Below are 13,280 nucleotides of genomic sequence, written 5' to 3'. Positions count from 1 at the left end.
TGTCGGACTACAATCTGATCGTCGTCGGACCGCCACCGGACTAACGTTAAATTTAGTAGCATTTTTCTGGTCGTATTCACAGCTTAATAGAACAAACATTGTAGCTTCCATTTCTTTGGTAATATTTTTTATTTTACCAGCCAAAATATAATTTTTTTTTTTTGTAAAAAATAGAATTATGTCTTGAAAAAATCAATTGTCCTTTTTGTAAATTGTATATTTTTTTTAAAAAAAATCGTGTATAAGAAATATTCACAGTTTAAAATATAATATTCACTATTTAATAAACATAATAATTTACTAATACATAGTTTAATATTTTTCATGCATACCTTCATTCATACTTTAACATAAATTTTATATATAATATACAACTTAATATAGTCCATTTTTAGTTTAATACATAAAATTCACAAAATAACATAATACAATCTATTATACACTAATTCACGTATTTAAAGAAGTCAACCTCAAACTCCCCCACCACCACCACGACCAACTACCACACGTCACCACTAACCACTCGTGTCACCGTCTCAATCATCCTTCCTTCCAAATCAGATTTGTATATAAAGTCATTGGTTGATAGCTTAAATATTATTTCTACCATTTAATAAATAGTTAATTCACTTATTCAGAGTTTAATTCAAAATAATTATAAACACTAATACTTTCTTACATACACAAAGTTCATTAAAAATTCATAACTTAATACAGTCAATTCACAATTCAGTTCACAACTTAATATAATAAATTCACAGTTTAATGCACAAAAAACTATACATTCACAACCATATTCGCAACTTAAAACTTGTATGTATACTTTCAGATCTATAGGCTATTGTTTCTTTCAAAGTTTATTTACATAAATATTCACAATTTAAATTTTATATGTTTTATCTAAAATTATGTTAAATTAGATGTGTATATAATGCTTCTTTCTTCTCATATTTCAAAAGCAAACAAAAAATTAATAAAAATTCATAGCTTAATACAATCAATTCACAGTTTATTACAGTCAATTCAAAGTTTAATACAGCCAAATCACAGTTTAATACATAAAATTCACAGCTTAATATAATAAATTCAAAGTTTTATACAAAAAATTATACATTCAAGACCATATTCTAAACTTAAAAGTTATAGTTCAAGATTTAATTCACAGTTAAGTAAAACAATTTTAGGTCTCTCGTTCATAATATTTACATCTTAAAACATAATTGATTGTGTTGAAACATTTCATCAGATACATTGTGTGCACCACACAAATTCTCAGTTTCATAGAACATTTCAAGATTCTAATTCACAATTTTTAATAAAACAATTTAGGACTCTCATTCATAGTATTCACAATATAAAATCATATTAATTCACTCATTCACATTAACTAACTTAAACAAAACTAAACAATAGTTGAAACATTAAAACATCACAATTTAAAGCTTAAAAAAAATCAAAATTCATATTATTTAAGAAAAAACTATAATAATAACACACATTCTAAATTGAATTCACAGCTTAATAGCCCTAGAACATAAACTGTGAATAAAAATTTGATGCAAATATTATAACAAATAAGAGAATAAACATGGATTAACAACTTAATAGCATAAAAAAACTATGATTAACAAAAGTAAACAACAAATGAGAGATTAAAACATTAAATTCACAACTTAACAGAAAGAAAAAAAAAAGTAAACAAAAATCAACATACCTGATGTGTTTCACCAGATATTAGAGATAGATAGATGGAGGAGATTTAGAAGTGTTTCACAGAGCAACGAAGCAACAGAAATGGTGCGTGTTGACGGCGGTCTCAGATCTGGTCTCAATCTCGCCGAAGCCCTGTTAGATTTCTTCAGATCTTATGGCAGCTAGGGTTTCAGCTGCGAGCATTCTTCAAAACGAAGAACAAAATCCAAATAAACAAACAAACTTCAGAGGTTTTAGACTTGAATAACATGAACGAAATCAGATCTGAAGGTTTCTAAACTAGATCTGAAGGAAATCAAATCTGAAATCGTGAGCATGAACAACAAAACGACACAAAATCATGGAGGCGAAGTAGATCTGGAGGGGTAGCGAATATACGACGTTAATGACGCAATTGGAGATGGTAATATGTCGATGTCCACGATAATGACAGTTGTGCATGTCGGAGGTTCGACAGTGATGTCAGAATCTCAAATAAAAGGAGGTATCGTCAACGATGGTCGGTTTCACCTGAGTTCTGATGAGATCTGATGTAGATCTAGTTAGATCTGATGTAGAATTGGTGATTTTTGATGTGGATCTTGTGAGATATGATGCAAATTTGGAGATTCACTAAAGATCGGAGAAGGCAGTAGTGATTTATGCTGATGGAGGAGATGACGGTAAAAAGTCGGAGGAGGAGACGGTGGTGGCGATAATGTTGTCGACAGAGGAGACGGCGGTGGTAAGTTACCGGAGCAAAGTCGTCGGTGATAAGGGCGGCGTAAATGGTAGTTGTTATCTGATGAAGGAAGAAGCAAAGAGGAAGAAATGTTTGAAGTCAGGTAAAAGAAAGACCTGGTGATGATTATGTTAGAAAGATGAAGTGATGTTGCCCAAAATACCCTTATTGCTTTTTGGACATTTATCAAAATTAAAAAAAATTCAAAATATTAGAAAATACTAAAATTCTCTAAATTATAACTTAAAAATAATTGGTTCTTAGAGCTCTTAATCTTTAGTGGTTCTCATTTGAACTTTTACCTATATATATATATATATATATATATATATATATATATATATATATATATATATATATATATATATATATATATATATATATATATATATATATATATATATATATATATATATATATATATATATATGTGGGTGATATCCGTTAAGAACTCATATATTAATGAGAACCCAGGAACTAAAGGTGAAACGTTAGATCAAACTTAATTCATTAAGGGCATGATCCTCATCTTACCAATCTTATTTAATGTTTAATTTTTTATGTTATTAGAAATATTAATAAAATAGTCTAAAAATTAACATAATAAATCAAAATTTCTAATTTTTTTTACAAAAATAATAATTTTGGATTTTTTTTAAAAATACAGATTTTTTAATTTTTTTAGAAAACATGAATTTTTAAAAAAATTATTTTTTAATAAGATGCAATTTTTTTTAAAAAAATTAAATTTTCAAAAATTAGTAAATTTTTTAGAAAAAACTCGAATATCTAATAAAAAAAACTATAATTTTTTTAACTAAAAAAATTAACGTTTCAAGTGCATATATGCATATTTCTTATACTATAATGTTCGTAAGTAAATAATAAAAAAAAAGTTTTTTTTTATGAAAAAACATCATAAATGGTCCCTGTGGTTTTCCCAGATCTAAAGTTTAGTCCCCGTGGTTTAAAAACATCATAGATGGTCCCTGTGCTTTCAAAACTTTTGACGTTGGTCCTTATTGCTAACTCCGTTAAGTTTTCTCCGTTAACTGAAGGACATTTTCGTCATTTCACTACCACAAAGACCATTTATGATGTTTTCACTTATTTAAAAAAAAAGAAAAAAAATGAAATATTATGCAAAAGGGGTCCCACCTCTCTCTCTCTCTCTCTCTCTCTCTCTCTCTCTCTCTCTTCCCTTATTTCCAAACAACCCTAATTGCGTAACTCGATTCAGAATGTTTGCACCTCAACCTACATCCAATAACCGTACCTCTCTCACGATCAAGGTTGTAAAAATCGCTCGACGGTAGCTCGACGATCGAATGGTGTTAATGGATTCATCGGTCTTGGCGGGGATTAATCGGGGACCATAGATTATTAATAAAATATTAAAATTAATCAAATATTAATATATCTTAAGAAAAGCAAGTACTTCAAAATTAGAAAATAAGAAAAAATGTAATTTGAAAATTTAAAAATACGAAAATATGAAAATTTTGGTATAACATTTGAAAATTTGAAAATTTTGGAGTAGAAAAAAGTTGATTTTTTGAATTTTTTTGAATTTTTTTGATTATTTTTTACTTTTGTTACTGATTAATCCCGCGAAGACCGATTAATCCCGCCAAACCCGATTAATCCTAAATTTCCGATTAATACCCTAATCCTCGACGGTTGGAGAACGCTAAGCGATTAATCGCCGATTAATCCCGATTTCTGCAACCATGCTCAAGATCCATCTCGCTTATCGATTCCATATTGCTTTAAGCACCCTCAACGTGAAAAGATCAACTTTTGATCACACCCAGAACCATAAAAGGTCTCACCGTGTAAAGATTGCAGCCTACGCATCAATGACGTCTGTGGTTGGACCAAGAAGAGCTTGGAGCCGTGCGATTTTATGGAAGATCAGAAATCGAGGTGTGTTAAGAAGAAACAAGAAGAGGGTTCATCATATAACTACTAGTCTTCGCCTTCATCGACATCATGCACGACCTACAAGGAGAAGAAACCCTAATAGAGAACATGTTAACCCGTTTGGGAATTCGGGCCTAGAAGTGAAGCTGGGGAAGCTTGTACCTGTTGCTGAAACGATGGATCCATACAGTTTATTGGATGAAATTGCTGATTATATAAAGCATCTGGCTACGGAGGTCGAAGTCATGAAAACTCTGGTAGAGATACCCAGTTGAAAACTCTGATTCAATTCAAGCATTGAAACACTGAGATCATTGATCTCTCTACAAACAAGCTCACCAGAAAAATCTCAGAAGGTTTCGGTAATCTAATGTGGTTAAAAAACTCTTTTTGAATTTGAAAATTTTTAAGTTTAACTCTGTAAAATTAAGCACACATCGATTTTTTTTAAGGGAACATTCAGGTCGGACTCAAGAAAAAAGAAAGAGAAATCAATTTGTTTTTATTTCTGAGCAACAAAAACGTTCACAATAGATGGCTTTCACCCTGTTTTCTGCTGGTAATTTACGGGCAAGTGGAGTCCTATAGTCAACATCAATCTCACCACCACCTCTAGCAAACTGAAGAGGGTAAGGGTTTCAGGTCAATATGGCTACGGTAGGTCGATTTCAATGTCTGATTTCACATGGGTTGTCATCGATTTCAAATGGGTTGTCATTGATTTCACTTGGGTTTCATCGCCAATATTCAAATAGGTCTTCCATTCCTTCACCATGAAGGCTTGGCTGACTGAAATACACACGATTGTGTTGACATTTATCTTCGACAGGGATGGTGATGGTGGAGTATCCGATGGCATAAATGTTGGGTCAAGGAAGAATAGAATGTGTGAAATGGATGGGTCTCGTGTTTTTTAGGAGAGAGAGAGAGAGACAGAGAGAGAGAGAGACCCCTTTTGCATATTATTTCATTTTTTTTAATAAGTGAAAACATCATATATGGTCCTTGTGGTAGTGAAATGACGAAAATGTCCTTCAGTTAACGGACAAAACTTAACGGAGTTAGCGAAAAGGACCAATCGTCAAAAGTTTTGAAAGCACAGGGACCATCTATGATGTTTTTAAACCACGAGGACTAAACTTCAGATCTGGGGAAACCGCAGGGACCATTATGATGTTTTTTATTTTTTTTTATTTACTAATCTATAAAAACAATAGTACAAGTATTTTATTTGATACAAAATAAAATATAAAAACAAAAACTGCTACAATGATTTAAAATGTTATCATTTCTTTGTGTCAAGATTTCCATATTGTAACATCCCATTTTCACAACAAAAAATTTTCATTTTTATTAAAGTAAAACTTCATAATTATAAATCCTTTTTTAGAAAACAATTTATTCCAAATTACATTTGTTGAAAATCAGAGTAATATAATAACACAAAATCCTTAATGCTACTAATGAGTGTGTACAGTCACGCCTTCACCTTCCCACGATCACAGATAGAACCTGAAAACATAAACAACTGGCTAAACACAAAGCATAGTGAGTTCTCCTAAAATACCGTACACAACATAACATATACAAGCATACATATTGGGTCCACGATTACCATGGTTATGTTGGCCTGCCACCTCAAGTCAACCGCTCTTCCCGAGCCTCCGTGCCTACGACTTACAGTCGGCCCGCACCTGGTCTCTTGGCCTACAACACACAACAAAATTGCCTCAATCTCATGATGGGTTTGGAGCATATCTACTATCTTATGTGATCATGCAACCCTAATTGCTTTGGATCTAAGTTTTTTTCACTAATTGAACATGCAAATTGAAGACCAAAGCAATAACCCTAAAACTAGCATACAATTTTGAAAATCTTATAAAATTAGGTTTAGAATGTTACCTCCCTTGTTATGTAGTAATAACAAGTCAATCACAATGATCCTTGACTCTTGAAAGCTAAGTGCCTCAAATGTTGCACCTCTAATGGAGTCACAAACACCCATTGCAACAAGATGAGAGGAGAGACACTAGAAACATCGGCTAGGGTTCTTTAAGGAAGCATGGGGCTGAAATTCTAATGCTTGGGGGGGGGGGGGGTTATATAGTTGTGGGCTGCTAGGGTTTTCTGTTGGAAACCCTAATTTCCTGCTTAAGGCTTAAGCAGCCCATGGACCTCTTACCAGCAGGCCTTGGACGAAATCTATAGAGCCCCCCTATAGGATTTCGTCCACTCCTAATTAAGGAGTCCATCAGCCCAGTTTTGCAACTATCAATGATTTGCAAAACAGCCCCTCCATTATTAATCGGTTCCTTTAATCCCAAAATTAATATCAAACTAATTTCTGATTAAATACTAATTAATAATATGACCTCCAAATAATATATTAATCTTGTAATATATTAATAAAATCATTTTGAGTACCAATTTATTATTTCACATAATAAATTCTAGTTTCTCTCCACTAGTCATCCTATCAAGTTGCATGAGTGAAGGCAACCCAAAAGGACCATGCTACAATCAAATCAAATACATATCAATTATAGTTATGGGCTTAGACACCTAATCCAACAGTCTACCACTTGGATAAGTCTAATAACTATTATTGCAAGTATGACTTCAAAATTTGACTAGCAATCGTAGCTTTCAAAAGCCGTTGTCGAACTCTGACCTATTCAATGACGCTTCCTTAGATAAGGGATCAAATATTCCTCCGTTCCACAAGATATTGTATGGACATGAGACATGGATTATAATCAATCTCTGTCCAAGAGTTGTTTCCTAATTTCCGATTCATGACGACTGACTAGTTGAACAAATCAAAGCAGTCCAGGCTTGGCCAAGCGCTTCAGATGTCATCACTAAATTATCGAGGGGATCACAGATATCGCCTTTATCTCATTAAGGGTAAAAGGAACGGATAAACCTCGACTCATATGCTTGTACTGTTTTACTCATCAAAACACACACAACAATACGTTTTATAACATCAAGTTACTGATGCGTTTACGTATTATCAATGCACAACCGGCTCGTAAACAACAAGTCATACGTCTCCGTTTGAAGAAAATAAGATATTATCGTCTCAGAATTACTCGTGATAAAATCCATGAAATAATTCTCTGAGCGTGGGTTTAATCCAATACTCAAATCCTATTTCAAGAGTACTCATGAACGTTGCAGCAAACATTTACAATGTCTAAAGACTTAGACAATCTACAAGCCAAATCATGACAATCTTACTTCATTACTTACTTCCAAAGTATGATCGACTGTGGATAGTTTGAATAATCCAATTATCCGGGAAGTAAAACATGCGAAGTAAAACACAAGAATAACCTAATTAACTATGGTCTCAAAACATTTGAATATAAATAAAAGCACTTTTATTTAATCATCATATTAATCAGACTTTACTCATTGTATAATGTTTCAAGTAATCAACTTAATACTTGAATTAAAACATTAGTCATGCCATGCACAAAACACGCACACTATTTTTATCTATGGTCATTTCCTTGTGAACAGATCAATTGAACACATTTCCAATGATGCTCATTTCACAATTCCAAAAAACTTATTTCAAGTGTAAGAATACCAAATTCTTGCCACTACTAGAATGTGTTAGAGTCTAACCTTTCATGCAATGATCGTTTTGTAATGTCGAGGCTCCAAAGTCACAGAGACTTGGCCAATAAATTTACAAAACATTCCATTGGAGATTTGTTACAAGACAATTCCATAGAAATGAAGTCTCACATTCAAAGTGCATTCCTTGAACATCCTTATTACATTAAAGTTACTAATCTTACACACATATCTCTATAACCAACTCTCATTATGGAAAAGTTTCCATATTCCTATATGACTATCAATTCTGAACAAGAGTTACCTCTACTCAGAACATGTCAATCTGGTCCTTACAAAATTATACTGCCAACTATCTACAAGCAACCAATCTTTGGTAAACCTCAGATTGTCCTTGACAGTTGTTTAACGACTTTAGTCATATCTGTTTCTTGTCCTTTTCCCTCTTAATATGCTAGGCATTTGGAAAATCAGAACACGTGAATATTATAGCACATGCAATCGATCCTATATCTAAAGCATATGGGATTCGATTCATGATGTCTTACATACAGACATGACACTTGATCAGTCTCTTGCTATAATATTTCCATATATCTAATTTCCTATGTTGAATCACTTCAACACGAAATTCATATATGTTTATGACTATGTTCCATTAAAACTTCAAACTAAGCATTTAGATTCGAAATGAAGTATAAGTATCTTCTCCCTTAAATCTTTTTATAGCGAAACAATTTCCAAACTCTGCAACTTTGCAAATTGAAAACTTTGTTTCCCATAAATAGCATCGCTAACTCGCAACACTCATCATAATGATTATGCTCCCACTAGCATAACAATTATGTTCTTACTAGCATAACGATTATGCTCTCACTAGCTTTGACATGTACCTAGAAATCAGTTGGACTTCTAGAAATCAATACCTATTGACTTTCTTACTAAAGTTCAGATTTCTGATACGAGATGTTTCGATAAGTTTTTATCTAGACTTCTCAAGCTCACACACCTTTCATTAGATAGCTCATGTGTGTGTCAAAACTCTTTCAGAACTTATAGCAATAAGTCCCAAATGTTCAAACTATTTTCCATTTCTCACAATTCAAACTATGAAAAGGGATCTCGTAATCATACTCGAATTTGAGAACGCAATTATCACAACTGCTAACACTAATGATTTAAAATCTACTAGCGAAAGCGTTTCCTCAAAATCATTTTCATGAAGTAGAGAGAAACCTCTTTCCACTTAGATTTTACGGTGTATGTGTTCCTATCTATGTGAATTTGTCACTTCCAACCATTATCATAAGACAGGGTTTATGACAAACTCAAACTTATATGGACTGAACTATCTTAATCTTAATTTCTTGCCATATGGTAGCACAAGGGCCTACCAGTGCTTCCATGTTATTGAGCAGCTCACCCATACAAATCAATGTACTTTCATTGATGGAGGTTCTTTGCCTTATGCAGTCAAATGAGAACTCATAGAACTCACATGCATAGTCAACTTAACTAGAATGGAATAGAAACAAGAATATGTTAACACGATAGGTTATCAACCTCGAGTCGTGTGCTAGTGATAACTAAAAGGCATATTCTTGATTAGTTCCTGAAACTATTCCAGAACATTAAGACTCCCACTGACCTCTCGACATATAAGATACTCTGTTAAGGAACATTCCTCGACAAACAAATATTCAAGAGTTAGTGTGGGTTCTTATCAAGAAACACTTCATCTAATTGGTCTTAGTTGGTCTTTTTTTAACCAAAACATCACAACTGCCAATTTCAAGAGTAAGAAAAGCATTTTCATGAGGTGTTATAAACCTACTTAAAACATGTTACTCAAGGTACAACTTGGAGTAACTAGAGTATGACTCTAAAACTTGATTTTGGAACGAAGTATGACTCATCCTTTTGATTTAACAATTCCTGATTCCTCTTCTTCGTCATACAAATGAACTAAGGTGTCCTTAGAAGGATCAATTGTGACATGGTTCCAAAATCATTAGGATGACCATAAAACATGTAACACCTATTCCAGGTATTGATTAATTTATATAACTTATAGGGTTTTGTTCATGGACTCGGCGAGTTGGGGTACTCCAACTCGTCGAGCAAAGACTGTTATGGGGGAGCGGGGTTTGGGTTCTACTCGACGAGTCGGAAGGCCTCGACTCGACGAGTAGGAGCTGTAAAGAGAAACCCTAATTTTTAGGGTTTTCACACTATTTAAAGAACATAATGCGCCTCTTGTGGCCTCCCTTATCATCCTAATAGCCAGAGAAAACCCTAAATCGACCTTGAACCTTCTTGAGTGAGAGAAAGAGCTTTTGTGAGAAATGTTTGGGTATTTGTGAAGGATTCTAGAGCTTGAAGAGGAAGGAACAAGGAGAGAAGCAGTAGATCCGGCATCTACTCTGTTTTGGCCATCATCTTGAGGTATAAAGTCGTCACCTTGATCTCTAGTTGATTAGATCCCTTTTCTTGGAAGTAAATGACCGTTTTTGGTGCAAAATGGAGTCAAACTCAGACCTGGACTTATCACAAGGATATGGTTTCAGATCTGGACCTCTCTAGGTCCCCAATGACATAAAGTTGCTCACTTTATGTAGCCTAGCCCTTTTCCATGCACAAAAATCTTGTAAGAAGCTTAGTTTTGATGTTAAGGCCTTGAAAGGCCTTGTATGCACGTAAAGTTTGCAACTTTACATGGTATCTGCACTAAGGGAGTTTGGATATGGAGTTTGGGACCTTAGATCCCACTAAAAAGGGCTGAACTTGGAAAGGACTAAAGGAACTCGTCGAGTCCCTTAGCTGACTCGACGAGTCAGGGTAGGGTTTACCCGTTTCTGAGTTTCAGGATGAGTGCAGTGAAGGATTAGGGTTTTTTTCTGAGCGGACTATAGTTTTCTGGACATTTGATGAACTCGACGAGTCACTGGGATGACTCGGGCGAGTTGATGCACGATTTAGTGGAATGAACTCATGAGAAACTCGACGAGTTGCTGGATGCACTCGACGAGTTGAGGTCAACATGGACCGTTGACCTTGATTTTGACCAGGGTTGACTTTGAGGGTAATTATGGATTATGACAAGTTAATCACATGCTGGTTATAGGCAGTTGAGGAGGAGTAGTGCGTGAAATACATCCGATCTTAGTTTGTCAGTTCAGCATTCGAGAGGTGAGTCTTCTCACCATACCAATGGGTCTAAGGCACCAAGGCCGGCCCATTTTATGATATGTGGAGTTTAGATTGATTATGCATTATGTTAGTATGACACTTGCATAGAAGACCCCGGGGGGTTCCCGTGGTAGTAGTCTGAGACCACATGGGGGTTCCCGTGGCATTTGGTATATGTGACAATTCGAAAATTTTTGCCTTGTAAAGTCCAACCATTCAACTCAACTGAGTGTCTGACTCATTTCTAATGAGTTCTAGCCTTGTTAAAGGTCATTCTAAGGAGTTTTAACCTAGTACACTTAAGGAATGAGTGTTAGGATGTACCTGCTAGAGTCACTATGAAATATTCAAGCCTAAGCACCACCAAAAAGGAGTTCACGGCCATGGCACATGAGTTTACGGCCGTAAACTCAAGATTGGCCGTAAACCCCCCCCCCCTGAAGTCTCATTTCCCTCACTTTTCTTTCATTCTTACACTTTCAACTCAAGAAAACTTCCATTCTCACTCAAGTATCATCGAGATTTTCATTCCCGATCTTCCAAAATGTAAGTGATTCTTCCCCCTAGTTGTTGTTATCCTTCTCAATCATGAATCACCCTTTGATTTCATCCATGGAAATCATCTTTTGGCTAGATCATCAACTTTCACCAAGAACACCAAGAACACACACTTGTTCTTGGTGGCCGAAAACTCATCAAAGGCCCTCAAAAGTGTGAGTTTTCCATCTATCATCTAGTTAGGCATGTTAATCATTAGATCATAGTCTTGAATCAACCATCTATGCATAAATACCAAGAGTTTACGGCCATGGAATCACCCTTGGCCGTAAACCCTAGTTTTGGTCAAGTATTGAGCCCTAAACACTTCTAGACACTAGCTATCCTTTGGAACGCATGAACCTTTGAGAACCCTTTCCTTTAAGACCCAAAAAGACACCATTTGGAGAGTTTACGGCCATACACTTTTGGTGTGGCCGTAAGCACCTCAACACCTCCTAAAATGTTAGTTTTGCTCATCCTCTTGTAGAGCAATAGTCCCACAAGCTTCCCTACCATTCAAACACCCTTTTATGCACATTTTACCATGAGTTTACGGCCGTAAACTCCATGGCTGTAAACCCATGGCCGTAAACACCATTTAGTGGCCTTAAAAATCCCTTAGATGAATCACATGTGATTCTAACACTTGGTCCAAGTGTTTCCTAGTCCCTAAAGGTGTTTCCTTGCATGTGGTTGCTTCTAAACCCTATATTTATGCCAATATATGCCATTATATGTCATTTAGGACTCGTAGAGTCTCGGGACTTCATTCATGGAACTTCTCATCCTTACGCGCATATTCGTTGAATCACCCATATAAGGTGAGTTCATACCCCTATAATGAATCTTTTAAACTGTTTTAAATGCTTTTAAGGGGGGGGGGGAATACAAGTTGAACACAATGATAATTGTGTAAATGTTTGTTATAAACATCTTTCAAAAGATTACTTATGTCTTTTATAAGTGATCAAAACATTTCAAAAACTCTTTTTAAGTTATGTTACTTTATAGTTTATAAAACTCCGTTTTTAAAGTACAATCATAACTTACTAGATAAATGAGTCTTTTCAATAACAGTTCAAGTAAACATGCTAGTAAACTATAGTAGGTATAGTTTAGGGGTTCAGTTCATACTAGATACTAGAACATACTATAAAGAGAAACAGGGAGGAAGATACAATACATGATAACAGAAGGAACATACTAAGATACTATAACAGAACGAACATACTAATGCTATAGCAGGAGAACAATACAGGATCTAATTATACCAATAATCACTAACTCATTGTTCTAAACAAAAGGTGATAGTAAATTGGGTATACATGATCATAAAACTTTAATGTGAATTTACACGGCCTAGCAATTTGTTTGCGGAAGTCGCGTTTGGTCCCCGAAATCTCTTGCAGGGAGAGCGTATAGTATGGATACTATTCATCATATTATGACCTTATTAAAACAAACATGTTTTAAGGTAATCAGTACATCAGGATGTCAATTCAAAAGACAACTGTGTACTTACATTTTCCCATTTCTTTCATATTGTGATAGTTCCACTTGAAAGTTAATGCAAACTATTTTCGAGTTAAGATAGTTATAAAAT

The 13,280-nt window shown here is 34.5% G+C and overlaps 1 protein-coding gene across 1 annotated transcript; it reads left to right on the top strand.

Moving 5' to 3' along the window:
- Window positions 1-4,164: 4,164 nt before the first annotated feature.
- On the top strand, window positions 4,165-4,632 carry LOC145131680 (transcription factor IBH1-like). The gene has a single exon (XM_079066337.1). It carries the CDS (start codon window positions 4,165-4,167, stop codon window positions 4,630-4,632), a length of 468 nt encoding a protein of 155 aa, XP_078922463.1.
- Window positions 4,633-13,280: the final 8,648 nt, after the last annotated feature.

Source organism: Lactuca virosa, chromosome 8 (genome assembly GCF_052849685.1).
Source record: "Lactuca virosa cultivar CGN04683 chromosome 8, Lactuca_virosa_CGN04683_v6, whole genome shotgun sequence".
Lineage (NCBI taxonomy): Eukaryota > Viridiplantae > Streptophyta > Magnoliopsida > Asterales > Asteraceae > Lactuca > Lactuca virosa.
The sequence above is the reverse complement of the archived record's forward strand: the minus strand, read 5'-3'. Positions and strand labels throughout refer to the sequence as shown.

Excerpts from the sequence above, each read along its gene's own strand:
- LOC145131680 (XM_079066337.1), top strand. The coding sequence starts at position 4,165 with ATGCTCAAGATCCATCTCGCTTATCGATTCCATATTGCTTTAAGCACC.